This window comes from Hippichthys cyanospilos, chromosome 4, assembly GCF_059441005.1.
Source record: "Hippichthys cyanospilos isolate Australia breed blue-spotted pipefish chromosome 4, RoL_Hcya_1.0, whole genome shotgun sequence".
In the NCBI taxonomy this organism is placed as follows: Eukaryota; Metazoa; Chordata; class Actinopteri; order Syngnathiformes; family Syngnathidae; genus Hippichthys; species Hippichthys cyanospilos.
Window position 1 is genome coordinate 2,295,958 of NC_142372.1, and position 27,714 is coordinate 2,323,671.

A 27,714-nucleotide genomic window follows, 5' to 3' on the forward strand; every position below is an offset into this window, starting at 1 on the left:
TACAGTCATAAAGGAATATCCTCAAAATAAAAAAAAATATGGTTTTTGTGTGTTTCTTTTATTAAAATGATTAATACATACAATCAATAATTTTTTGACTGGTCTGACTTTAAAGGAAGAAAATTAGTTTAAATGTCTTTAGTTTTTTTTGTTTTGGTTCCATTTATTTAATTTAATTCTATTTATTTATTTTTAAGCATAAAATTGGATGTTTTTTTGTTCCAACCAAAAAAATCTTTTTAAAAATAGCAAGGTATTTATTCATTTTTTTTTTAATATCTTATTTTTGACTGGTCTGACGTAACCCTTTTGCAATATTTTGCGTTAGTTTCTTCCACAGTATTTTAGATAATGGATGGACCACTTCTGGTAATGGTGTTGCCATTTTAAACGTGGGTGAAATTTCAGCTCCCTAGTGTCTTTTTTTTTTTTTCATCGTTCCTTTTCTGTGAAATGCTTTTGATGTAAAGATCAAAATACCGCACAAGGGAGCTCAGTCAATAGGGGAGAAAAACAGCTAGGAAAATAGGAAAGGTCACGGTCATAAATGATCATTGGCACATGAGTGTGGCAGCAATAACCGATTCGTGAGGGAACACTAGAATGTAAAAAAAAAAATAAGAGAAGAAGTACATATTACAATGATGACCTGTTTTTAAGTGACTGTTTAAAATGTCTTTCAGCGTTCCAGGAGAAGCGAGTTTCTGCGCCGATGAAAATCCCAGATTGAGGTTAATGCTAATTGTGATAGGGGTCGTTTACGCGGAACACCTGCCATGTTAGCATTAGCTTCACTTTGGGAGAATTCCTGCGAGACAACTTTATGGAGCAAATCTTTGCTTTTCCGTTTTAGCTTTGGATCTGATAACTCATTTAGATGTATCAGCGATCACAGGGCATGAATCAAATATTGCTGGATCTAAAGATTGTTTCAAGCAAATCAATGTGCAATATATATATATATATATCCATGTTGACAAAATGTCACTGCTGTCTGTGTAGTCACCAAATTTCAAAGCGGATGGAATTTATGTATGCTGCTGTATCTCTTCATGACACAAAACAGACATTTTTGCTGTACACTCATGCTTTTGGTCCTCTCACAGAAGATCATGTTATTTATTTATTATTATGAATGATAAGAATGTTCTGTTTGCTATAGTGAGGTCTTCTATGTCAGCGGTTCTCAAATTGGCGTACTTGAAGGTTATTCAATTTGTTATTGAGGTTATTCAATGTCATTATTTTCAAATGTCTGATTCTCCCCTGTACTAGAATGCTTGGACCCAACTCGTCACGTGCCACCTCTCGTTACCTGTCAATGATTTCTACTATGATCCTAAAAGTTGAATATTTTAGCCGAGTAACCCAGCAATATAAAAAGTTATGTAGCGAGGGAATACTGTCGAGTACTTCTGGTGATGTTTTTTTTTTTTTGGGGGGGGGGGGGGGGGGGATTTGCCGGTTTGAGAATCATTGCACCGTATCGAATCCTATGTAAACGAGGGACAATATCCAAATAAAAGAACCGCAGGAAATCGCGACTAATCCGCCTTGTAATCGTTTTTCCGTCATGGAATCCCGACAACCGCAGACTTAATTGAATTATAAATGAGCAAAAGTGGGTCCCGTACCATTTCCGAGCAACCAATGCGATGCGGGCATGTCTCCGACGCGCCAATCCGAGCGACCGGGATGGCCTTCGGCGCGCGAGCCGGCAAAGGGGGCGGGGCTCGGCGCTCAGCTGATGGCAGAGCCGCCCCGCGCGCTCTCAGTCCCCAACGCGGGCGGGCGGGCGCAGCGGAAAGTTTCCTCCGTCGACTGGCGGCTGCAACTTCAACTCTGGCGGCAGGATGCGCGTGAAGGCACCGCGCGCGCGCATGCACCAGCGACGCGCGACGACCCGCGTGGTATGATCGGCGGCCGGCGCGCGCGCGCGGCTTTTGTCCCGCGATGGGGAGAAGAATCACGTGGAGCCGCGGCGCCGTCATCCTACTGGCCGTCATGGTGAGCTCGTGTCGGGCCGTCACTCTGGACTCCATCCTCTGGAGCGGCGCCAACACCAAGTCAGTACTTTCTTCTACTTTCTTGTTTTGCTCATTTCTTTGGAAACGGGATTGATGATGATATAATAGTTTGGGATTTTACAAGTTGTTGCTCCTCCTGTCTTTACTTGTAAAAAAATACATTTGTATCATTACATATTTAAAAAAAAAAAAGCTCAATAGTATTTTCAGGTCATGCTGTGGGCCGCATGAAAGTAGCAGGAGGACCGCAAATGGCCCACAGGCCATAGTTTTGACATTGCAGTGCAAAGCATTTTGGATGTAACAAAAACAATCTTAAAACCGTTCCATTCGTGTCTGTTGTATTAAATTTTGGATTTACATTTGTTGTATTTCTACGTGTATTTTATTCAGGGGTTCCAGAAAATATATTGCATAATCTTTTTTTTTCTGACTCTTGGAGGTTTTCTGACTTTTAGAGACTGAGACGTTTACAGGTTGCGACCGAAACCAGACCGAGAATTTTGGAGTTTGACATCCTGACAAAACCAAAACGTTTGGAGGTCAAGATTAAGACTAAATCAAGACTCTTGGAGGTCAAGATTGAGACAGTACCAAGAATGTTGACGGTTGAGATCAAGACGACTAAGACCTTTGGGCATCAAGACATGGATAAGGCCAAGACTTTGGGATGTCAATACCTGGACAAAACCAAGACTTTGGGATGTCAATACCTGGACAAAACCAAGACTTTCAGATGTCAAGACCTGGACAGGACCAAGACTTTTGGATGTTGAGACCGACACAAGAGCAAGAATTTGGTCTACATCTAAACAGGACCGAGACTCTTGGATGTTGAGACCAAGACAGAACCGAGGCTCTTGGATGTTGAGACCAAGACAAGACCAAGACTTAGAGGTCGAGACCTGGACAGGACCAAGACTTTTGGATGTTGAGACCGACACAAGAGCAAGAATTTGGTCTACATCTAAACAGGACCGAGACTCTTGGATGTTGAGACCAAGACAAGACCAAGACTCTTCAAGGTCGAGACCCGGACAGGACCAAGGCTTTTGGATGTAGAGACAGAGAAAAGACCTAAAATTTTGGAGTTTGAGGCAACACCAAGACTTTGGGAGGTTAAAAGGGAGACAGGACCAAGGCTTTTGGATATTAAGACAGAGACAATACCAACAATCAATGGTAGCTCTGCAGTATTACAGACTGAGCTAGCACTGTCCCCGATCCGTGATTTGGGGCATTTAAGCCCATGCGGATTAAGTCCAAGCAATATAAGAGCATTTCAAAATGACCTGCTCTTTTGAGGAATTGATTCTCAAATAATATTTTTTCTTCTCCGCTTTGCACCCATTCTTGACTGTCCTCAAATGGTCCTTCACAGCTTCACTCCAGGTCAAGGCCTGGTCCTCTTCCCTCAGATTGGGGACAAGATGGACATCGTCTGTCCTCGGGCGGACGCCTCCAAGGGCGAGAAGGAGGAGTTCTACCGGGTCTACCTGGTCTCCCGAAATCAGATGGAGAGCTGCGCCATCGACAAGAAGAACACGCCCCTGCTGAACTGCGACAAGCCGCACCGCGATGTCAAGTTCACCTTCAAGTTTCAGGAGTTCAGTCCCAACCTGTGGGGACTGGAGTTCCTCAAGGGAAAGGACTACTTCATCACTTGTAAGTTCTTTTCCGGAATCCGCATTCTTTGCCGGAATGGCGTTCGGGTCCTACGGGCGGAACTCGGGACGATTTTTGGTAGTTGGCGGTTATCAAATTAATTATCGGCAAAATATTAACTTTTGACCAAATGAGAGTGGTGTCCCTCTAACATTTTCCGCTACCTTGCGTGTTTTTGATGTTTCCGTCCTCCAACACAGCTGACTCAAATGATCAGCTCATCGGAAGTCTTTTAAGGATCATGATCATTTCATTCATGCGTGTTGGGGGATGGGAACATCAAAAACATGCGTGTTAGAGTTCCCCGAGGGCCGCTATCCTCCACGTTTTGATACATGCGGCTTCCAACACCCCAGATTCAAATGATCGGGCTCATTAGAAGACTTTTGACGAGCTGATCATTTGAATCAGGTGTGCCGGAGGACAGAAATATGAAAAACATGCGTGCCCTTGAGTACCGGGTTTGGTCAGGGTATTTAGTTTTTTTGATCCCATTATTTTCCAGAACGATTGAGTCCAAGTATGGTTTCCAGGCCTACTTGGCTGCTAATAACGGCTACCGTCCCTGCAAACAACATATGGGTCTATCTCCGACCCTCTTCCGCGCACTTCCGCGGCGATCCAACGAGAGGCGGCGGTCATGGTCGTCCTCTGGATTCGCGTGAGAGTGGCAAGTGTGGCCTGGATATGGGACTGCTGTCAGTGGAACCCGCGCATCTTAGCGGCAAGCGATGCATGAGATTGTGAAGGAGTGTGACCACGCAGCCCCCCCCCCCCCCCCCGCCCCCCCGCCTCGCTTTGACAGCACATTCGGCTGTGGCAGGACAGTGCCATTGGAGGGGCTTACATGCCCCAAATCACACAAGGCCTTTACAGCATCAGGCAGATTTGACGCGAGCTTTCATGGCAACGTGGCGTCTTGCCTGCGCGATGTTGTTATCTGACCTAAATGCTCCTAACAAGTGTGTACTTGTGTGCTCGTCTTTGTGCGGACGCTGCTGTGTGCGCTGGCGGCCGGGGTGAAAGAGAGTTCTTGGTGTGTCTCCCCCCGTCTTTATGTTGCAAAGCAACATGTACTCGTTTTATTCGGTAATCCTTTAGCATCTCGGCCTGAAAGTTTATTTAGCGCAACCGTCAACTGTCAAATAAAAATTTCATTTGTTCAATAATTGATGAAGATAATTTATTTAATCAAAAATGCTACGGCTTCCAGGATTTTGGTTGGCTGATAGCGCTGTTTATGTGCTGGGTGGAAAAGGGTTTGATCCCAATTTTGATCGTTTAGAATTGAGGAAGATGGACGCTTGGACGGACGGATGGATGGATGGATGGATGGATACAAAAAAGATAGATAGATGGATACTAGCTAGCTAAATTGATAGATGCTAGTTAGCTCAGTGGCTAGGAATAATGTATGATAGATAGATAGATAGATAGATAGATGCAAAAAAAGATAGAAACCTAACCAGCTAGCTGAATGTATAGCTAAGTAGCTAGCGAGCTAGATGGATACTAGCTAGCTAAATTGATAGATGCTTGTTAGCTTAGTGGCTAGGAATAATGATAGATAGATAGATAGATAGATAGATAGATAGATAGATAGATAGATGCAAAAAAAGATAGAAACCTAACCAGCTAGCTGAATGTATAGCTAAGTAGCTAGCGAGCTAGATGGATACTAGCTAGCTAAATTGATAGATGCTTGTTAGCTTAGTGGCTAGGAATAATGATAGATAGATGGATAGATAGATAGATAGATAGATAGATAGATAGATAATTTTGCAAAAATGTTCAGAACCAGATAAGAATAGACTTTTGCAAAACAGAAATTTTATTTCTCTAAAACAATCCCGATCCCCCCCTAAAACATGGTGATTTCTTTGCAAAAGTATCATTTTGATGTCCAAACCCTTAGCACATCGTTCAAAATGAAATCTTGGTGCCAGTGAACATGTGAATGTCGCATAGCAAGCAGTGAGCAGCAGGCAAACTGCTTAGGTGTGCCTATTGCGGACGCGGTGACAGCATTTGCTTTGGGTCTCTTGCTGCACTTTGTGTGCATATCTGCATTTTCTTTTCCCGAAAAGTGACGCAACATTTAGCAAGTGGGCAAACTGGCCTCCTAGCCTTTTTTTTTTCCCCCAACAACTTCAGTTGGCGTAATACTACTTTTTTTCTTGTAGCCACATCTACGGGCTCTCTGCAAAATCTGGATAACACCAAAGGAGGGGTGTGCAGGACCAAATCCATGAAGCTGGTGCTGCGAGTCGGCCAAAGTAAGACCTTGCCGTTCGATACGTTCAAAATCAAGATTTTTTTTTTTCCGAGGAGAGCCGATTTCAAATAAATCGTTAGCATTCACTTATCGAGAAGGTTCCGACGGCCTCCTCAAGGGATGGATAATCCCGGCCGTGAATCCGTTCCCCTGCAGACCGCCGTCATAAATAATCTCAAATCCCGACTTCAAACGGCTACGCGCCATCAGTAGCCACTTGCATGCAATCATCCGGACGGGACGTCGCAGTCAATAATCTCCCCTCCCCAATTTCACCCAAATATATTCATTTAAATCCTGTATTTTGACTATTTCCCCTCCTCGTGTTAGCAACATACTGCAGCAAATGCACGTTTCTTCCGCTACGTTTAAAAATTAGGCAAGCCACAGTGCGCAACTAAATGCCGGGAAATGATGAATTTGTTGAAGCCCCAAACTGCAGTTTTGCAGTATTATTCACATGAATTATTGAACGCTTGGACTTGAACATGAAAATTCAGCATTTTGTGTTTGTCAACTGATCTCGCAAATACGGCTTGGCTTTCATGTCGGATTCAGAAAACACCAGCGCGCAAATAAACAGCAACAAAAACGCATCGACGACAACAAAGATTTCCTTGTTCGCTTGAGCGAAACGCGCTCATTTGTTCATGTTTCTTAATGGGACTCTTTGATATTTAAGATGTCATATTTAAGAAGAATTACGCCTTTGCCTTGAAATTGAACTTTCAATGAAGTTCGTCGCTATGCATTATTGATAAAGTGCTAGCAGTGTGAGATAAACAAAAGTCATTTTTGCTCTCAATTACCGAAACGAGCCAAAGTAATATTTTAGGGAAAATCATCGACGTTTTCTTCAAAGGACATATACGTTTCGATTGATTTATTTTGAAGCGGTTGACTTTGATTGTGAGAGAATTGTTGTGCAGAGATACCTGTTGAACTGATCACAAAAGTCCCCTTTGACGTGGCTTTTGTCCTTCTCTTTTTGACGTCTTCAATATTTTTTTGTTCCTGGTTCCTCAGATGGTCGAAAAACACTTCAGGAATCTTCGACCACATTTTCTCCCACGCAGCTAAAACCGAAAGCAAAGGATGCGGATAAGGATGGCAGGAGCAAAACCGGCAAGTTCAATATTTCACTTAAAATCACTTATGCATATTTTTACGTTTCTTTCAGAAGTGTTAGAAATTCAATCTCAGATTTTTTTTCATTACTAGTTTTTTTTAAATCATGTATTGATTTAATCACTAACTCGTTTACTGTCGTTGATGGCTCGAGATGTCAAAGAAACATTTTTAAAAACATTTCCACACGCTTCTCAACTAGAGGTGCAATTTACCGCATTTTCCGCACTATAAGGCGCATATATAAATATATTTCCATATATAAGGCGCACCCACAATTAATGACATATTTTAAAACGTTTTTAATTGCAATATAGTAATACTCAAAGTAATAACAATAACACTCAATAGCATAAGTCAATGTCAATATGAGCAACCTTGTTCAACTGTAAACAAACAAAAGAAACAGTTCATTCCCCGTCTACGAATCCCAATCTCGATCCATATAAAAGGCGCACCTGATTATAAGGCGCACCATCAGCTTTTTCAAAAAATGAAGGCTTTTAGGTGCGCCTTATAGTGCGTAAAAGGGTACTTATTGATCACTGATAATCAACCAAACTCGTTCAATCCCAAAGACGTATTTTTACGTATCTTTCGGGAGTCTTAGAAATTCAATCATTTGTCATCATCGTTTTTACATACTTTTACGTGGATCGCATTAAATACGAATTTTTCATCAGCTGCGGGACTCGGTCATGTAAAGAAAGTAGAGTATGCAGCCTGTCCTCACGGTCCTCCAATCCAAAAGATTCAGCGCATGTGTGATATTTGAATCGGAAGAGTGTGAGGAATGAGAATAGAGGTGAAGAAGTGTGATCAAACTCATTACTATACCTTCAGCAGCACAAACACGGCAATATTGTTGGGATCCGCCATTGTTGTGTTGGTCATGACACCTTGAGCATGTATTGGACATGTTTCCCATTTTTACAGACCATATTTGGCACGGACAGGAAACGTTTTCAAATGCTTTCCGTTTCAGGCCCTGTAACACAAATAGCCAAAACAAATCTCATTTCAGTAAAAAAAAAAAAAAAAAAAAAGTTGTGCAAGTAAACACTCTCAGGATGTACGCTTGTTTTTTAATACTAACAAATTCGTACAGGTGTACGATAAAATTTGGTGGAAATTATTCCTAGATGAGTGGAGCTATTCCAAATTTCTTCATTTGGTTAGTTTCTATTGTCGGAAGTTGTACAAATGTCAAAGACATTCAAACCTACTTGCAATTATATTCCAACGTACAGTATTTGTGAGTTTGGTTGCGCGTACTGGCATATGCTTGAATATATTTGTAGGGCCGAAAACTAAAAGAATACTTGCAGTACATTCAAAATTGTATACATAGGATTTTTTTTCCCCATAATGCCACTGGTAGTTTACTTGCAAAAATGCGAGTAAAAGTAAATGCAATCAGGGGCATTACTGTTGTGTTGGTACAGTATTCTAACATTGTGAGTGTTACACGTGCAGTCATGTTCAGTCTGTGTTGATAGCATACATTTGTTCTAATCAGGTGGTGAGAAAAAAATGCATACATAGATATTTTTTTCTGCATAAATATCTGAAGTTACAACCTGTGGCTTTATAGTTTGGTGTGGATTCATCCATGACAAAAATAGATTTTCTGTTCAATTTTTGTTTTGGTTTATAATACAAAATTCACGGTAGTTAAAGCATAACAAAAACAAGTGGCCCTTACATCTTACCATAGTCTCGACGTAGACGGTTGTTGCAAACTGTCCGGTTTGCACCATCTGCGATACGTGCCCGGGTTTTTGGGGGAATTCAAACCAAAGGTTTGAAAAACTCCGGCCAACGTGGACTTTCGTCAAATTTGACGAATCCGCATTTGCACGAAGCAATCATAAACCTGAGATTTACATCAGCTCTCCATTTCTCGCCTAAGACGCCAACGGCGGTGACGTCGAGAAACAGAAGTTCTTTCTGATTGGACAAAATTTGGCGACGCTACTGCCGCCTAGCGGCTTGGCATACTTATGAATGAAAAACTGCGACGAGTTGCAGTTTTTTTTCCCCCGATAAACAAAGCAATGTGGATGACATTTTTTTGACATATGAAGTCCAGGGGGAGCGCGCGGGCTTAAATAGCCTTGCCTACGCGTCGACAAGGGCTCCATTTCTGTATAAATAAAACATTTTGGACCCCCCCTGGTTTTTGTGAAACCATTTGCTGATGTCTGTTTTGATGCGCTTGTCTAGCTGCCAAAAGGCACCATGGAAGAAAACATCTATCTCTCCCGCCTTTGTTTGGTTTGGACTATAAGCTTCGTATCGATTTGTTTCTTCGAGCGGAAGCCCTCTGCTCGATCGGACCCGAGCAAACGCGAGCGCTCGTCTTCGGCGCCGCCGTTTGAAAAGCGCCTTCGGGCTGGTCTTTTCCCGACGAACGGCCCGTCACGACGGCTCGACGTCCCCCGTCCTCGGTCGGGATGGCTCCTTTTATCTCAGTTCCCGCTTCCCTCTGTGCGTCCCGTTCCCCTTGACAGACGCGGGCTCGGAAGCGGGTCAGCCCAACCCCGCCGGCGGTGGCGGCTCCCGGCCAGGACCGCTGATATGGGTTGTCTCGGCCGGCGCCGTCCTGTCCCTCCTGGTCCTCGTGGTCGTCCCGTCGGCCGTGCTGTGGAAGTGCCGGCGCTGCGGCCGGGATCGCCAGCGGTCCGCGTCCGTGTCCCTCAACACTTTAGCCGCGCCCAAGCGGGACAGCGTCAGCAGCGACGACGTGGGCTCGGACCGCGGCGAGATGCTTTTTCCCCCGCGGGCCGCCGACGGCAGACTCTGTCGACATTTTGAGCGAGTGAGCGGGGAGTATGGAGCCCCCGTGTACATCGTCAAGGAAATAACGCCTCAGAGCCCCACCAACATTTACTATAAAGTCTAACTTTGGCTGTTTGAAAAGCGTTTTTTTTGGGTGCTAATGATCTTACTGTCTCGTTCCATCCCAAAGACGTATTTTTACGCGCGTCTTAGAGATTCAATCCCAGCTTTGTTCGTCCTTTCTTTCTTTTTACAGTGGGATTAAATTTCTGGACTCTATAAAGACGTGTAAATACATCTCTGGCATTGAATGGGTTGAGAACATTTTTTTTTAGAGAGACAATCAAAGATTTTAATCTTTTGTCAATTCCAGTGTCCCCACATCGATTGCCAATCCCAGAAAGCACTTCGATTTGGCTAGAACAGTGCTTCTCCATTCTTATTTTTCAAAGCCCCTCCCAGAAAAGAGGAAATATTTTGGGACCCCTACTCCACAGTAACTATAAATAAAATACATTCCTGTAATTATCCCCTTCAATAAAAACAAAGAAAAAAAAACAATGTAATTCAACAAGTGTGCCACTGAAATAAATCTCATGCACACAAGTACACATGAAATAAATGAAGTACTATACTTCAAAGTGCCTGGAAAAAAAGGAAAAACATTGAAAGATGACACGGGAAGCTGAAATTTCACCCAGATGGTGACATGGTAGTTATTATAATGGCACGACCAACTTCGTTATCACACCACCGGGAGTGTGCTGTCGAAACGATGTGGTAGACAATGATCAAAATACTGCACATGCGTTAAACAAGAAACATTTTGACCAGCTTATGATGCTGAAAAAATATGAAATCAATAAAAAATAATAAATGTAGATTGATCCGGAGCACAGAGCACAAATAATTTGCGATTGTAAAAAAATGCCCCGAGAGAGCGGAAATTAAAGGTATCGGCTGGCTTTAGCATTTGGCTAGCAAATATGTTATGGTATTTACAAGTATGTCCAAATGTATTTGCAAATATCTTCAAATGAGTTTGCCAATCAAAAGCACCGCCCACCCTTCAATATTTAATAAACGCTGGTACATGATTTGCCAGTCCCAATTCTTTTTTTAATTAACATTTAAAATATCCTTGAATCTGTATTATCTCTCATATCTTCCGTATTTATGTACAGTATGTGTTCAAATGAATGGCTTCTCTTTCTTTTTCTTTTTTTGATGGCAACTTTATCTGATGTTGTGCCCCAAATTGTTGAGACACATTTTTCCACTACTTCAAGCACCTTCATATTTCTTTTCTACAAAAAAAAATGTATGGAATTGTCTTAGGTGAAATAAAATATGGAAGTTGTGTTAGGTTTGCAGTCAATGTGCCAATTATTCTGAATGTGAATATATACATGTATATATATGTATACATATATATATATATATATTTTGGGATTCTGAGCGATTTTGGTTTCCAAAAGACAAACGTTTCGCGCTTTCCTTCGGGCGCTCGTATGTTTATTGGACTTCTAATGACGCGCAAGGGACGGCGAATGTCAGTCTGCCCTCAATAGCGTCACGCTGTGAGCTTCTGTGTGCGATGTTAGGCTTAACAGATTAGCGTGAGGAAGGCTCCCTGGAATATTAAAATATTTACTTACCAGTGAAAGATGATTATATGAATGAGATATGATGCTGGTTTTCCCCTTTGGGGTCTGAGATGGACTCTATAAATATACATTTAAAGTCAAGTGCTGAAACTACTGCGAGACGACTTGCTTCCGCTCTGAAAGGAAAAAAACGGTTATTATTATTATTAATATTAATATTATTAGTATTATTAAATGTGATATTGATAGTGCCACCTGGTGCTTTGGCATGCACTTAACGCCCATTCAAATGGGATTTCATTTAATAATTTATTCATTCATGCATTTATTATTCACAATTGAAAAATAATAATAGTAGTAATATGAATAGACGACAGTATAATGTCAAATAATATTATATACTGGAATAATAATATAACTACCATTATCATTTTTCAATTTCGAAAGATTAAATCCATGAATAAATAATTACAAATAAATAAATAACAATAAAATTGACTATTGCTCACCGTGGCGTCTTAAACTTCCCTCAGCGACATCAAGTTATCTTTAATTATTATCATGTATAAAAAAAAAAATAACGCAGCGAGCGTTTGATTGTCTGAGAGCGTCTCGTGTGGCAACACGCACGGCATCCATGGATGAACACGTTTCATGCTCCCTCGGCCACATCATGCGACACATTTTCAACCTGTCAGCTTCCATGAGCCTGCCGGTCACCGGGGAGGGCCGCTTCTTTTGCTTACGTCGGATGATTGCCGCGATTGCCGCTCCGTTTTGCCTTTGTGCCGCCACGTTGAACTTGGAACACGGGATCAACGCGGTTATCGGGACTTTTTTTTTTTTTTTTTTTAATAATGGCTCGCTTCTGGCAAGAGTAGCGCTTGAAAGCTGTCGTTAAATTCAGTTTTTTTAGCATTTCACCGCCAAATAAATTTGAAAATGAAAGCTCTGATCTGATTCTGATGTTGAAAGCATGCTCTTTTTTCACATTATTTTATCAAAAGAGCTTTACGCCAAGAACTAGACGATTACTTTAACGAGTAATTCCCCTTTAGCTCACACCTACGTCATGTTATACGTACGTTACGCATGCAATAGTGTTTACGACGCTTCAAAAATATTTCATGGGCTCTAGAAATGCTTGGTTTGGAATGAATAAAGTAATCAAGTACTTTAGGTAATTAGGTACTCAAGTAAACGATTACTAATCATGTACTTTAGTAATTAAGTACGAAAGGAAAAAAAGAACACGGTCGGTAATTAAGTGACAAAGTAAACAACTACTAAGTACTTTAGGTAATTAAGTACTAAAAAAATACCATAAGTAATTAAGTACTAAAACAATGACTCATTTTTTGTAACTAAGTACTAAAGTAGATGATTACTTTAGGTTCTAAAGTTCTGTAGGCACTGCCAGCGTAATCAAAATGAGTCTTCGACGTCTATAGCAGTCATTGGCAGTTAATGAGTTGAAGCTTCTTCCGTGAAATGGCAGATTCCGTTATTTAGTGCAATTGTCTTTGGTGACAATATCCAGGCGACTTTATAATGAGAAGTAGAATACTTCATTCATTCACTGCCAGCGCACTAATGGACCTTTGACGTCTATAGCCGTCATTGGCGCCGAATGAGTTAATTACCTAAAGTAAGTGATTACTTGAGTATTTAATTTGTTTCTCATGTCTAAGCCCTTCTTTACCCAAGCGCATGACAAATATTTCTAAAGATATAAACAAGTATCTGGGAATGAATGTCTGGACTCTTAAAATAAACCCTAAAAAGACGTCTTTGGGATTGGATGAGTTAACGTGAGCCCTGAAAAGTTGTCTTTCCATGATACGGGCACTTTAAAATAGCATGACACAGGTGCTTTTAAGCGCAAAAGTGTTTGTGTGCCAGAGTGTGATTTTTTTTTGTTTTTTTTTTCGGTCCAACGTGAGGTTTCACAGCTGAATGGGCCGCGGTCAGGCGAGGTGAGTTCGGTTGACCCCGAGGTCACAAGGAACAATAGCCAGCCGGGCCTCTGTGGGAAGAACAAAACAGGGACCCCTGGGCTTCTGGCCCCTGTGGGAGGAGCTTAGCCACGCCGCTCCATTTTAGACACAAGGCAGAAAAATGTGTCTCAACTTAAAGACTTTCACGTCAACCGAGCCGACGCGTGCCGAAGTTCGGCTTCGGAATGCGGCGCAAGTTTGAAGGTTCCAAAGTTCAAAATGAGCCCAGAATGCAAGTTTGTCCAAGAGGTCCCCCTCACGAGCGCGGATCTTCAATCGGGATCCGACGAGGCCGGCCGGAATCGTTTGGTCCGAGCCCGCGGGACGCGTGAAGATAAAAGCTCTGCGATTGCCCCGCCCCCATCTGGCTTCCATGTGGAAGAGCCGGTCGCACCAGTAAGCTTTGTGTGAGGGGTCGGGGGTTGGTGCTTAGGGGGTGGGGGATTGGGGGCATGACCTCAGTTGAGGAACCGGGAAGACTAGTTGAATTTTGTACCACAAAATGGAGTGGAAAGCAGAGTTGGGAAATGTACAAATGTGCAGATACTAAAAATTAAAATGCACAATTTACTACGAAAAAAAACCGGATTCAATTCCTTTACTCACCAAGTACTGAAGAGCGGTGAGCACGTCTGCCTCACAGTTCGGAGCTCCTGGGTTCAATTCCCTTCCGGTGTGTGGAGTTTGCATGTTGTCCCCGTGCCTGGGCGGGTCTTCTCCTGGCTTTCTGGTCCCGCCTTCCAAAAATGCCCAACGTAGGTGTATTGAATGCTCCAAATTTTACTTAGGTGTGATTGTGAATGGTTGTGTCTTTGTGTGCTTTGTGATTGGCTGGTGACAAGTCCAGGGTGGCAATTAATCTTCTGCTTTTTGTTCACTTGCGCTTTTTTAATTTGATGTTTCATTTTTTTGCTTTTGTTTGTGACTGCATTCTTTTCTTTCTTTTCTGTGCAATTTTGTGTTTTCGTTTCTTTCTTTACAATAAAATGTTTTTTGTTGGTGGATTTTTGATTTGCTGTTGTGTTTCACCTTTTGTCATGGTTTTGTTTGAGAATCATTTTCTTTTGCTTTTTTTTGCTTGTGATTTGTTTTTTGCCACATCTCAAAATTACCTTCCTTAATAATTTAATTTTGTGATTTGTACTTCATTGCTAGTGTATTTCAGGCTGCAGAAGGCATAACCGAAATCATTGTTGGCAGCATAAAACATTTTTTCTTAAACAACGCCATAAATTAGGATCTCTTTTGTCCAAATCTGTTGCCGTTGTTGGCTTTACACCTCCCTTGTGCTCTTTTGTTTCATTACCCTTAAAGGTTAAAACATTTGAATATTCTATATTTATAGTCTGAAATACAGTACATATATATACAGTGTATTAAAATGTTGACAGAAAAATAATTACTCAAGCAATATAAACAGTGATTGGATTGTAATGGAGTATTAGATACACATTTACTTCCCGTTGATGGTTTTCTGTGAAAGGGCCGCTTCTTATTACAGTTGAAAACATTACAGTACACATTTTAGTTTGTTAGTTCCCTCTGCTGGCCAGTTAACAGACTGTGTTTACTGTAAGGTACTGCTTCTCACACGTTCTGATTTATGCATTTTTAAAATAAACGGAAGCAACAAGGAAAAAGTGCACAGTAAAATGCAACATATTCATGCGCAGTAATTGTATTTCGGTTGTCTTGTTATTAAAAAAACTATTTCAGAAGCATTGAGTTAAATGATTCTTAAGGAAAATTAAGTGCATTTAGGGTTGAGTACGCTCTGTTTGTGTACAACTGAGCGAAAAATACACTATAAATATAAAATAATAATCCATAAATAAAAAAAAAACGCATATCTATATTTAAAATGCGGATGCAGATGTAATTAAACCCATTCAATCCCCAAAACATATTTTTACACGTTTTTAAGTGAAGATATTCAATTCTAGTTACTTAAACACTCAAAACTTAAAGTTTTGAGTGTTTGGCTGATGATGGGTCTAAAAATGGCTGGTACTGAATGAATCAAGTGCGAGAGTAATCAACAACTTGAGTAACATGAAATACTTGACTTTTTCAGTACTTTAGTACCCTAAGTTAACAATTACTTTGTCTAAAGCAAACACTTACTTAACTTTTTGGGACCTAATGTAATCAATATTTTAGTATACCGAAGCTAATCAATTAATGTAGTCCTCAACGCTTCAAAACCTAACGTAATCAATTATTTAGTATACATAAGATTATCAATAAATGTAGCTATTAATTCCCTAAAGTAATGGATTAATTTTGCACAAAACTACCTAACGTAATGGATTGCTTTAGTGCCTAACGTAATTGAGCACTTTACACTTCAGTACCTAATATAATTGATTATTTTAGTATACCTAGGGTAATTAATGAATCTATTCCTTAATTACTTGATTAATTTTGTAATTAATAACTTAAAGTAATGGATTAATTTAGTAAATAAAGCGTCACTTTTTAGGACTTAATGTAATCGATTATTTTAGTCTACCAAAGGTAATCAATTAAAGTAGTCCCCAATTTCGTAAAGTCATAGATTCATGTGGTACTTTATGATCTAAAGTAATGGATTACTTTGGTCCTGTATTCATTAAAAAATATATTTTTTTTGAGGGGGGGGGGTGATTGAGTTTGCCGTTGAGCGTTTCATCCGGTTTTCGGTGTTCGTCGTATAAATGTTTAAAGTTCGATTTGGGATAATTAAGAATTTTTTTTTAACCCCAAAAGCGATTCGGAAGTCCCTTCGTACGAGTATGCAAATTCGTGGAGAGTCGGGGGTGGGGGGGATTCGGGCTCCATATTTACGTTGAGTGGGAGCCGCCCTTCATTCAGCCACATGGTTCCCAACTGGTCGCCTTCGCGCCACTTTGCCGCTGCTCCGCTCGCAATCTTCTTCAAGCGGCCGCACATTCGCTCCGATCACCCTTCGCTTTTTTTTTCTCCACCTTTGCGCCGCGGATGGAAAACTTTGCCGAATTGTTGCGCCTTTATTGCGTTTTTTTTTCTTTTCTAAGGAGTGCGCGGCAGTCCGAGCAAGTAGCGAAGATGGTGGATTTCGGCTGGTGAGTATAGTCTGTCGAGCGCATGTTTACCAAGCGAGGAAGTCCGCTTTGTGGTTTGTTTTTAAGTGTTTACCGTGAGATTCTCGGGGTGTTCCGACGGCGTTTACGGCGCGGATCTCCCAAACGCCACGGCGGAAGGAAAGCCAAGCTTTCGCTGTGGAAAGATGTTTGGGCGACGAAAACAGTGTAACGCGAGGGCGCATGGCAGCCCCCATCAGCTTCCACCATTGAGGGAATGAGGGAGATTTGAAAAGCTGTTTCGCCGCTGCGCTTTCGCAACTCCTAAACACGCGGTGGAAGTGAGTTAAATTCAAGGGGGGAGCGGCGGAGTACTTTTCGAAGCCGGGTTGGGGAAATGCGGAGAATTGGACGGGCAATTTCGAGTGCAGTGGCGTGTGAGTTAAAGTGCCCCCAGAACAAAGCGGTAGCACATGGGGGAGGCTTAAGGCCGCGCGATTTAGCTTGCTAGCTTAGCAGCCAACACTCGACACGCTAAGATTCGAACCGAACCCGTCCCGACTCTAAAAGAGTACACCGAAACACGCACTGCGGTTCTTTGCAGCACCCACCGCCGCAGAGAAGTCGAATAGTTAGATTATTAATTAAATGGGCGTGTTTGTTGTTAAGCTAGCTAAGGCTAAAGTGTAGCATCACATTTCGTAATAACCGCAAAAAACAACTTTTTAAACTCCGGCGGGGTGGTTTGGGAAGCACATCGGTCCTTTTCCACGAAAGCGAAGATAAATGTCATCTAAAGTCACTCCGCGCAAGATTCTCGAATCGGGATTTGCCATGTTTTCGTCGTGCTAACGAGCTAGCTTACAAGCTAGCCGCGGCTAAGCTAACCTCCTCCAACAAGCGCAGCTTCACGGCTAGCCCGTTCTTCACTTCGGGTTTTTTTATGTTGGAAAGGGGGGAGTGCGAAAGCGCGACCGAGAACTCTTAAGACCACACACGGCTACTTGCTCTCTAGGTACGTTGATTTGAGAGCTATTTACGCTGAGGTTGGCGCACTTCTCGGCGCCATGTTAAAGACGGTGGGGGAGGGGTGCACACTTAGCACACCCCGCGCACGCGCTCCCGTAGAGCCAAAAAAAAAAAAAAACCGCTCATTCATTTTCTCTCAAATACACCACTTGCATATTGTTATGCTCATTATGTTCCGTCTCGTGATTTATGATCCGAAGTTTCAACGCGCGTCGCATTTGTACCTGTTGCAGACGCAATCCTCACATGTTCTCTGTTTTTCCTTGCAGGTCCACTCACCAGTTGCTACCGCCAGCTCGTTTCGACCATCAGTCTGTGTATTGTCAAAGTGCTTACAGTGCAGGTAGTTCTGTGCAATACCTACTGCAGTGAAGGCACTTAAAGCAATATTCAGACACGTGTGTGCAGCCCCCCCCTACCCCCCCTTTCATCTTGCATGTGTCTTTTGCAGAACTGTCTTTGTGCTAAGGTGCATCTAGTGCAGATAGTGAAATAGACTAGCACCTACTGCCCTAAGTGCTCCTTCTGGCATAAGGGGCTGTGATTTGCACCACCAGACCAATCCTAATTCCTAATTGGGCTCAAAATGTCTTGCAGTTCTCTGCTAGTTTTGCATAGTTGCACTACAAGAATAGATGAGTTGTGCAAATCTATGCAAAACTGATGGTGGCCTGCTTGCTCTCCACCTGTTTGGATCTTTTTTTGGTTTTTGGATGGGGCATCGCCGCAATCTCAACCGGCGATTTAAATGCTTTCTTGTGCCAAGTGCAATGGCAGAAATGTTTTCTAGGTCTCCCTCAAGATGTTGCCTGGGTTTGGTAGTACTAAAGTGCTTATAGTGCAGGTAGTGCAATTCTCCTATCTACTGCAATGTAAGCACTTGAAGTATTTCTTACCGACAAGCTCGTTTTTTTTCTCCAATTGATGGTATCATTGATCCTGAATTGTTTTATCGTCATTTGGTCAGTTTTGCTGGTTTGCATTCAGCTTTAACTGGTATTTGCTGTGCAAATCCATGCAAAACTGACCGGGTGGATGAAATATCGACAGAACCGGTCTTTGGTACGTATATTGGAGTTCCGTGGGTTTGTGGCGTCATCTCGTCTTGTGCAGGTGGGGATTAGTAGCAATGCTATATGTATATTGAGGTATTGCACTTGTCCCGGCCTGTGTAAGAATGAGGATATAGTCTGGCGGACCTTAATTGTCACCCCAGTCGCTCCTATTTTAATTTGTAAATGATTTGATGTGGCTGTATGTTATACTGTACGCAGTACTGCAATGTTTTATATTTCTGCTCTTGAATAAAATTTGTCTAATCGAATAACTTTCCAATCATTGAGTTCGGTAGGGGATTTGCATGATTGGTAATACAAGTATCCCTTTAACGTTGTAGTACACGGGTGTGATTTTTTTGTTTTTAAACTTACATCAATTAGCATACAAAATGCTGAAACTACATCTGAGTTGCGGCCAATGAGGAAAAAAATCAAAGTGTAGTTGCACTTCCCGTCCGCTAGATGGTGGCGTCGCCCAGTTGGCCGTCTCAGCCGAGTAGTCTACCACAGGTAATTGGAACCGCCTCTGCCAACTCGGACTGCATGCTTTTTGGAGCCACGCCACTCATACCCGCTGGAACTTTGTATCCGACTGGATGTCCGCCTTCTTCCGTCGGTTCCTCGACGTCGCCGCCGAAAAAGACGCCATGTAGTCGGGGCTCACCTGAGCGGAAGCTTTCGGATCGGATACAAACACATTTTCAAAGTACGATGTGGACCGGCCTCGCTTTTTTGCTGGCGTGTTTGTGCGCCGTTTGCTTTGGGAACCTGCACAAATGCGACGAAGTGCGAAAAGTTTTCCAGCTTCGGCAAATTGGACCCAGCCAGATGCTGCCTTTAAGTCCCAGGCCAGGTATGTGTGAGAGTCATGTCATGTGCCTATATATATATATATATATATATATATATATATATATATATAAAGCCATTTAAAAACCCCGACATGTTTACATTCAGTTTAATTTTCGTGTCACTTGTCACTGGCACCTTTTTGTTGACAACCTGTGATTTTTCCCACGTCAAAAGCCGTTTGTGTGTAATCAGGCGCCCGGTGCAATAATTATAGTGTGTAGATACATCTGTGTGACTAAACTACAATTCTCAAATAGGCTATTCATTAAGCACTTCCTCGCAATTCATGTTAAAAAAAAAAAAAATCTCCAATGAACATGCCCTTCACCCACACAAACACATTGATATTAAGGGCTTTCTTCCAAGAGCCTCGCTCAGAAAAATCCTGGGTTGCAGTGGCCACTTTGAACTTTACACCAAAATCATGCAGTCAATGAAGCAATTGCAATATAGTTTATATATTAGTACAGTATCTTGGAGATAGGGGCTCTTTGAGAAGGACTACTATAAAGAAAACACTGCTGTGATCATATTTAGGACATGGACACATCGCACAAAGTGGAGAAAATCTTTTTTACAAGAAGAAATGTTGATATTAAATAGTTAATGTATATATTTTCATCTTCAGAAAGGCGCTACAGTATATTAAGCACATTTATTAAGAGCGAACTTAATTTTAGCATATGCCAAGGGACGCTTAAAAATGGCACCCAGGCTACAATTTGGATATCAGATATCAACTGTTACCATATTGCAAAATTGATAAACCAATCTACAGGCATTATATTGCTGGGACAGTTTAAAGGGATACAAACTCATTCATGTAGTTTCCCTAATGAGGCTTACAGTGAAAAAAAAATCAAAATCTTAACATTTGGAGCACATGTCACCAATATATCTGCTAAACCATTACCACTTTGCAAATTGAAACATCCAAGGTAAAAACGATATCAGCTCTCCTCAGGAAATTTGGTGGATTATCTATAAGTGTGAGCTTGTGAAAAATAAGTGCCATAAATTCCAAGAATCCAAGAGGGTCTTATGTCTGACGCTTCCCTGCCGGATTCTGAAAGGTCAGCAATACTGTGGGAAGCCCCGCCCCCCCGCAGTGTCCCAAATAACCTTCTGTGCGATTTTGGAAACAAGATGGGTAAATGCCGATTTCATGTCGTCGTGTAAAAGTTGACATTCCTGCACGCGTGCCCTCACATCACGTCGAAGCTCACATGGAGCTGATGCCGCCTTTGGCCAAATGTCTCCACTCTGCGCCCTGTCTCGACATGCCTGGCGACCATTTGCGCTTCGCTTTCAAGACGTTCCACTTGTCCTGCATGGCTGCAGATTGTTGACGCTTGATTGTGTAGTCGTGGACAATCTGTCAAATCTGTGTGCTGTGCCTAGCTCACATTTATCACAAAATCAATGTTTTTGTTTTTTTTTTTGCCCCTGTCAAGTCATTACCACTTGTGTATTGCCTACAGAGAAATAGAAGAATGTTCTATTGTTGAGAAGCCGTAATTGTGAGTAATTGGACTGAAAAAAAAGGAAACCTTAACGATTACTAGACGATCAGAAATAATGTTCCATCAATTAGTTGTCGATTATTCGTTGCCTCTCCAGCGAGGACCTAAATCATCAGCCTGAATGAAGTTCAAAGTTTCTTGAAAAACGACGACATCCTCAGGTTATACGTGGAACTGCAACTTGTTGCTCTGCCTACTATGTCAGGGTTCTTTATACACATCAAGGCATTGCAGGAGCACTTACGATGTGAAAAATCTGTATTTTTAACATAATTGAGGCCTCTGAGTTGCGCGTCAATGTGAATGATTGTTTGTTTGACTTTGGGTAAAAAGTGGGGTACTCTCTGGACCTGTTGCCCCTCAGTCGCTCGGTGCATATAAACAACAAGATGCTTTTGAATGTCGAAGGTTAAACACTCACAGCATTGTCGTTTGCAATGAACCAACAAAACAATTTCTGAATAGCTAGCAATTGGCCACCGAATATTTACTAGAAATTCTTTTTAGCATTGGTTGTCAACCTTTTTTTCCTATCATATTATTAAAACCCCCCTGTGTGATTTTTTTTTTTTGCCAAGTATCCCATACCCAGCACAGTGCAGGACTTACTTCATGTTCCAGTTAATTAGCTCTTAATTTGAAAAGAAAACTGTTCCTCTCACTATCATCCAATCTATGCAGCTGGAGAGTTAGTTCCATTAAAAACAACAGTGAGAAGCAAACAATAAGATTTGCTGGAATCCTGTTAAAGCCTCACATAGCCCCAGGGATACTCATACTACCCCAATTTGAAAATCACCGGTTTATACTTTGACCCCGATACATCTATGCTTCCATTCCCAGGTGCAGATCTTCAAGTATGCAGGTCTAAAAGCCAAACCTGCTGCACTAAAAAGATGGAGGAGAGGTACCAGATAGCGGCGCGGCGGGACATCGAAAACCTTCTTCAGACCTCCAGCTCCAGCCTCAAGTTTCTCATCTCGCGCAACTTGGCTGCTTTTCAAGGTAAGGCCGGACTGGTCGGGCAGAGGTCCCCCGCTGAGGTCTTCTGAGGTGTTAAACGGAGGCGCTTTGAAAAGCGAGCGCCCGTTTGAACGTGCGTGCAGCGAGGCCCCTCTTCAAAGCAAACAAGAGCATCCGTGCTTCTTCCGTAACGGCCGCGACGCTCTGATGTGACGATCAGACATGTCGAAAGGCGCCCCGGGAGGCTTTTTTTTCTGCACTGTGTCCAAGTTAAACCTTATTGCGCCGCGCAGGAAGCTAACGCGTCGCTGACCAGTTGGCATGGATTATTTTTGCCGAGCTGGATGTTGTCCTACTTAAAGACGTGCTTTTTTTTTTCAAAAACGAAGGAATGAAGTAATGGTGCTTACCATCCACGGAAAATTAAAGTTTGGATTTTTTTTATTTTAGGCCAAGTAGGCCATAGGCCAAGTTTTGACTCACAGATGTGCATTTTTATATTATCCGTATTTTTACATCCAATAAGTACCGTAACGGGACGAGTTGGACGGTTGACGCGAGTTGGCTGTTAGCAGCCAGTGCCTGTTGCAGCTAACAGCAGCTCGTGTTTTATTTTCAATCAAAGAAGTCCGAACCAACGTCCGAGTCCACCTCGTTCACGCGCAGGAATATTACAAACGGGGAGGATCCTGTAAAGGTTATGATGTCTCCAGCCGATTCAGCGAGCACGGAAAGGTATTCCTTTTGTTTTGTTTATCTTTTGTGGTCTTGTGGCATATACGCTCACACAATAGATAAACTTGTTGGCGCACAGATGGCGCGCAACTTTGGGTATTTACGGCAAGATGAACTCGAGCTGCTGCGCGAGGAAAAGGAAAAACAACTGCACGGAGCAAACTCAACGCTACGCTAGCACAGCGTTCACTATATATGCTAGCTTGAAAGGTTCAAATGTTGTGTTTGTGGAAAAAAGCAGGTTCTTTACGCTTCAAAAGTTAATAAATGTAAAAAAAAGTGACGCATATTCAGCGCCTAGTTGCAAAGGACAGATCGGTTTCATCTAGTTGTCTTATGAACATTATTACTGTGAACTTGTTATGGTTAAAAAAAACGTTGCAATTGACTGGCTGCCTCTACTGTAATTGCAGTGAGAAGGAGTGCGATTAAGGTTAGCATTTTTTTGGCGAAGCCTTCAATTAAGCATCTAGAAATGACAAAGCTGATGGGAAAGAGCTCCAAAGAAATCAGAAGAATGCAGACAGACGGGGATTAAAGAAAAGCCTACCGAGCGCCATTTCAAATGTCTGTCATGAATATGAAGGGCGATCTTTTTGAAGCTGCTCGATACGTGAAAAATAAAGAGTAACGCGAAGCGCATGAGCTGCTAATTACAAAGCGGAGCTTGAAAAGCACGACTCGTCTTGCTGCAACGCTTCATTACCTTTTTCTCATTTCTTCCGAGCAAGTTGCCGCAACCTTGTAGGTCGCCGTTCAAGTCATCTCGCGGCGCAAAAGTCAGCCGCCGGCATGGCGAAAAGGAAACGATTTCCTCCTCGCACGTCGTCTCCGCTCGTCCTGTGTTTAAATTCTCCCGGGATGGAATGTTTTCATATGCTGGGTTTTGAGGTTTCTGCTCTGTGCGCGCACACACAAACACCCCCCAGGTGGGTTTTTCTATCACAGTGGGGGCGTCCCGGTGACATAGACGCACAAACCCTTAACCTAATTGGTACCGGGCCGCACTCAAAATCAGGATGTTTTGGAACTTATCCTTTAACAGTTCATTGATTTGTGCTTGGCTTGGCTTGAGCTTTGTTTTTGGCGCCACCTCTGGCCGCTGTTGAGATGACATTTTCTAGTGAGGAAGGATGGTGTCAGCAGTCGATTTTTTCTTTATGTGAAAACTGACCCAAGACTGTCCGTAAGTTGTATTTTCTTTGTAAGAATGTTGTCATTCATGTTAATATGCCCAAAAATTGTTTGTTTGTTGATCCAACCACTTGTGACTGCGGAAACATACTAGCGAATGTTAGCATGTTATATAGTGCTGCATTGTATGCGTTGAGCTGGTTTGTTTTCATTGGCACCAGGTATTCCCTTTGGTATATGTCAGCATATGCAAAATGTTTTGCATTGATAAGAACTCATTTGCATCTATTTAATGTTTTGTATCACAATTTGAAGGAGAAATAATCGCTTCTTTTGTTTCCAAACATAACCAATTAATTTTCGGAAAACCTGATTTTATTTTATTTTTTTTAACATAACCAATGTTTTCTCTTTTTGTTCTAGTCATAAACTTTCATTTATTCTAACCATAACTTTATTTTTTATCATATTTTTCCCTTAACATTACTTAGACTTTTTTAAAATAAATATGGGAGGTTCCATTTTGATCTTACCTAACCTCAACCCTAACCCAATTCAAAGCTATACTATTAGAGCAAGTCTTGTCCCTCAACAAGAAGTTTGAACAAGTGAGGACCAGCCTAAATGTCCTCGCGTCTCCAAAATGTAAAAAAATCAAAAAGTTCTCACAAGTATAGCCGTACAGGAACGCGCACACACACACATAACACACACGCAAACAACCTGCTGAGCGTGGTTGAAGAAAGAACTTTTTTTTAGCGTCCTCTGCAGTTTTGTCCTCCATCCATGACAACCAAACAGCTTCGTGCCAAGCAGGGGGCAAATAAAACGCGCAGACAAAAAGCTCAGCGAGCTGCTGAGATCCTCATGACTCCTTCTTCCAAACAGTCTTCTTATAAAGTTGTCAATTTGACCTTTGAAACTTGTCCTTGAAAAAGTTTCTCCAGCTAGCTTAGCTTAGCAATAGCTAGTTGTTGCGTTTGAGTGGATAACGTCACGACAGACATTTCTACTGTCAAAAAAAGCGCATTATATTCATATTTAGTTTTTAAATCATTCAATCCAAAAGACACTTTGTTTTTATTGTTTTTTTTAAGTGTCCAAGATACTTACTTACATTTCTTTCCATGTTTTTCGAGTATTTGGCTAAAGAGGGGTCCAAAGTAATCGATTACAGTAATTCAATTAACTGAGTACTGATGTAATCATTTACTTTAGAGAATTAAGTAGAAATACTTTGCTTTAGATAATTATTTATTAAACTGTTTGATTATTTTAGGTAATTGAGTGCCAAAGTAATTGAGTACTTTAGGTAAATAAGTACGATTACTTAAGATAATAAAGGACTAAATTGTAGACTTTAGATGAATAGTGCTAAAGTACTTGATTATTTTAAGTAATTGAGTACTGATGTAATAATTTATTTTAGATAATTAAGTAGTCATAGTTTACTTAGTTATTGATTAAAATAATTGATTATTTTAGGTAGTTAAATGCCAAAGTAATGATCGACTTTAGGTTATTATGTACGAAGATAATCAATTATTAAAAGTAACAAAGGACTAAAGTAAACACTTACCTGGTGTAATTAAGTAATAAAGTAGTTGATTATGTAAGTGCTCAAGTAATTGATCAGTTTAGGAAATGAAGTATAAACACAATCAATTATTTTAAGTAATTACTTAAGCTTGTAAAATGATTAATTACTTTACAAGATGTACCAAATTTTAAGTTTTATGTTTATAAATGTCAGACAGTTTTTAAGGTCAGGATTCTTAGAACATCAAGCTAGTTTTCCAACTTTGGTTTTCGGAGTCTAGTTTCCGAGTCTAGTTTTCTCACTTTGGGTCACATTCGATTTTTCTGTAAAAAAGTGTGACCTTCGACTGTTCCACTTCATTTGGCATTTAATTGTCAGAGAATTACTCACCTAACAAAGGTTTCTCGATGTGAACTTCTTGCAAATACAATTCTAATCATAAATGCGTGTTTGCTTAGTGACCCTGAAAAAGACCTGCTGCTTTTAAAGCTTTTGAATAGAAAAGCAGTCTGAATGCTTGTGCCCCACAAAGAACACTATACAGTTTGTTGTCTCAGTCTTCGCCAAACATGAAAAAAAACAAAAGCTTTCACTTGAGAGAGGGAGAAAGAGATGGAGCTGTTTTGTTTGTTACAGATCAAACATGAGTACTGCTAAAACATTTTTCTATATATAGGACGATATATTATAATAACTACTTCGGCTAAGAGTCTACCTTGCCGCTAACATGTTGTTTTGGGTCCAAAAGGTTGGTGGGAGGAGCTTGAGTGAATGAACACACAGACCAAGGACCAGGAATGTCTTCATTCAATGCTTGGTTTTGTTTGCAGCACTTGCCAGTCGCCACACTCGCTGCGCTTTATTTTTAGTCTGGCCCAAACTATATAGATCAAAATAAAACATATAGATTAGAAACCTATCCATTCACAGACAATAGCTTATGATTCAGGACAATGAGAACTATTTTAATGTGGCGTTATTTTAGCTTGGGCTTGTTTGGAAAGAATGTCAGTAGTAGTGACTTAAATGCTTTAAATGTTTTTTTTAAAATGTTTTTTAAGTTTTTTTCTATCTATCTATCTATCTATCTATCTATCTATCTATCTATCTATCTATCTATCTATCTATCTATCTATCTATCTATCTATCTATCTATCTATCTATCTATCTATCTATCTATCTAGCTAGCTAGCTAGCTATCTAGCTAGCTATCTATCTAGCTATCTAGCTAGCTAGCTATCTTTCTATCATACATACATTATTCCTAGCCACTGAGCTAACTAGCATCTATCAATTTGGCTAGCTAGTATCCATCTAGCTAGCTAGCTAATTATCTATCCAATGTATCCAAAATACAAAAAAATGTATGCAAACTCCAAATTAATTCACACACACATATTACTCATATACATTGTAAAGGCATTAAAATAATGTTTGTAATGTATGTAATGTAGTAAATGTTACTATCTAATCTATCTAATTATTTATAATATATTATAATTATTATTTATTATTTTTAAATAAGAATATATTATTATTATAATATATTATTATTTAAAAATATATATATAATTTAAAAAAATATTTGAAATTTTTATAAAATATAATTTATATTACAATACGCTTAAGAAAAGTAAAGCAGTTAAACTTCGTTGTCTGATTTTAATATTCCGTGCATTTTTTCCCTTGATGGAGAGCTTTCCAATCATTTGTTGCACTCACGCAGACCCGGACGCTTTCAAGATGAAGAGCGGACCGTTTTGAACATGTTGAAAATCCAGGTTGGACTCTGGGGCTGCCCCCCTCCCATTTTGCGAGGGACCTTTCAGACGGGCGACTCTTTTGTCGCGGCTGCTTCCAAGTCCCATCCGAAGCGGGGGCCTCCTCAAGATTCCCACGTGAATTGGGGCTCGGCTTTGTGGACGGCGGATCCAGGGGAGGACAGAGAGTGAAGAAGGGGAGAAGGTTTGGGAGGACGCCAGATCCTATTGAAAGTCTTTGCGCAGTGTTTGAAGTCAGAGGATGAGGATTTAGTGGGAAACGGGATTAGTCAGAGTCAATAGGCTTCAACAATCCGGCCCTTTGGGGTGCTGCGCGCAAACACTCGGAGGAAGCGCCGCTCCGCTTTCTTACTTTGCATCTTCCACTCGCTCTTCTGATCTTCTCGCTTAATGAGACGCGCTCCTGTTTTTATTTGCCGCCGTGCGAGAGCGCGTCGCGCGGCTCGGTTTATTTTCGACGATGGCCACAGAAATGTCAAGCATGCTAATTGTAGCTCTATATTGTTGGACCGGAAATAACCTCGGAATGCCTGACATTTTTTGGAGTGCGTTATCAAAAAAAAATTCCCTGAGACGGT

The 27,714-nt window shown here is 41.2% G+C and overlaps 3 protein-coding genes across 7 annotated transcripts in view; 2 read left to right on the forward strand and 1 right to left on the reverse strand.

The window, feature by feature from the left end:
* The window catches only part of LOC148424268 (leukotriene B4 receptor 2), a 28,039-nt gene extending 10,461 nt beyond the window's left edge, over nt 1-17,578 (reverse strand). The window contains exons 1-4 of one of the 5 annotated variants that reach the window (XM_088412885.1): nt 16,637-17,578; nt 14,087-14,217; nt 7,933-8,083; nt 6,903-7,043 (exon numbers count right to left, since the gene is read on the reverse strand). The gene's annotated coding sequence lies outside the window, so the exon portion shown is untranslated. Of the gene's footprint in view, nt 1-6,902; nt 7,044-7,932; nt 8,084-8,807; nt 10,775-14,086; nt 14,218-16,306 lie in introns of those variants that run through there. The other 4 variants (XM_088412884.1, XM_088412888.1, XM_088412886.1 and 1 more) reach the window with 4 other exon arrangements.
* LOC148424269 (ephrin-B2a-like) lies at nt 1,755-11,241 on the forward strand. Its single transcript, XM_088412892.1, has 5 exons — nt 1,755-2,066; nt 3,409-3,692; nt 5,876-5,968; nt 6,994-7,092; nt 9,609-11,241. Exons 1-5 carry the CDS (start codon nt 1,954-1,956, stop codon nt 9,998-10,000), a joined length of 981 nt encoding a protein of 326 aa, XP_088269018.1. The 5' UTR covers nt 1,755-1,953; the 3' UTR covers nt 10,001-11,241.
* A 1,541-nt stretch (nt 17,579-19,119) lies between the features above and the next one.
* Nucleotides 19,120-27,714, forward strand: part of gpc5a (glypican 5a) — an 87,493-nt gene continuing 78,898 nt past the window's right edge. Inside the window, exons 1-2 of the mRNA XM_088413533.1 lie at nt 19,120-19,461; nt 21,827-21,988. Of these exons, the coding sequence (XP_088269659.1) occupies nt 19,152-19,461; nt 21,827-21,988 (472 nt within the window). The 5' untranslated portion in view covers nt 19,120-19,151. The remainder of the gene's footprint in view (nt 19,462-21,826; nt 21,989-27,714) is intronic.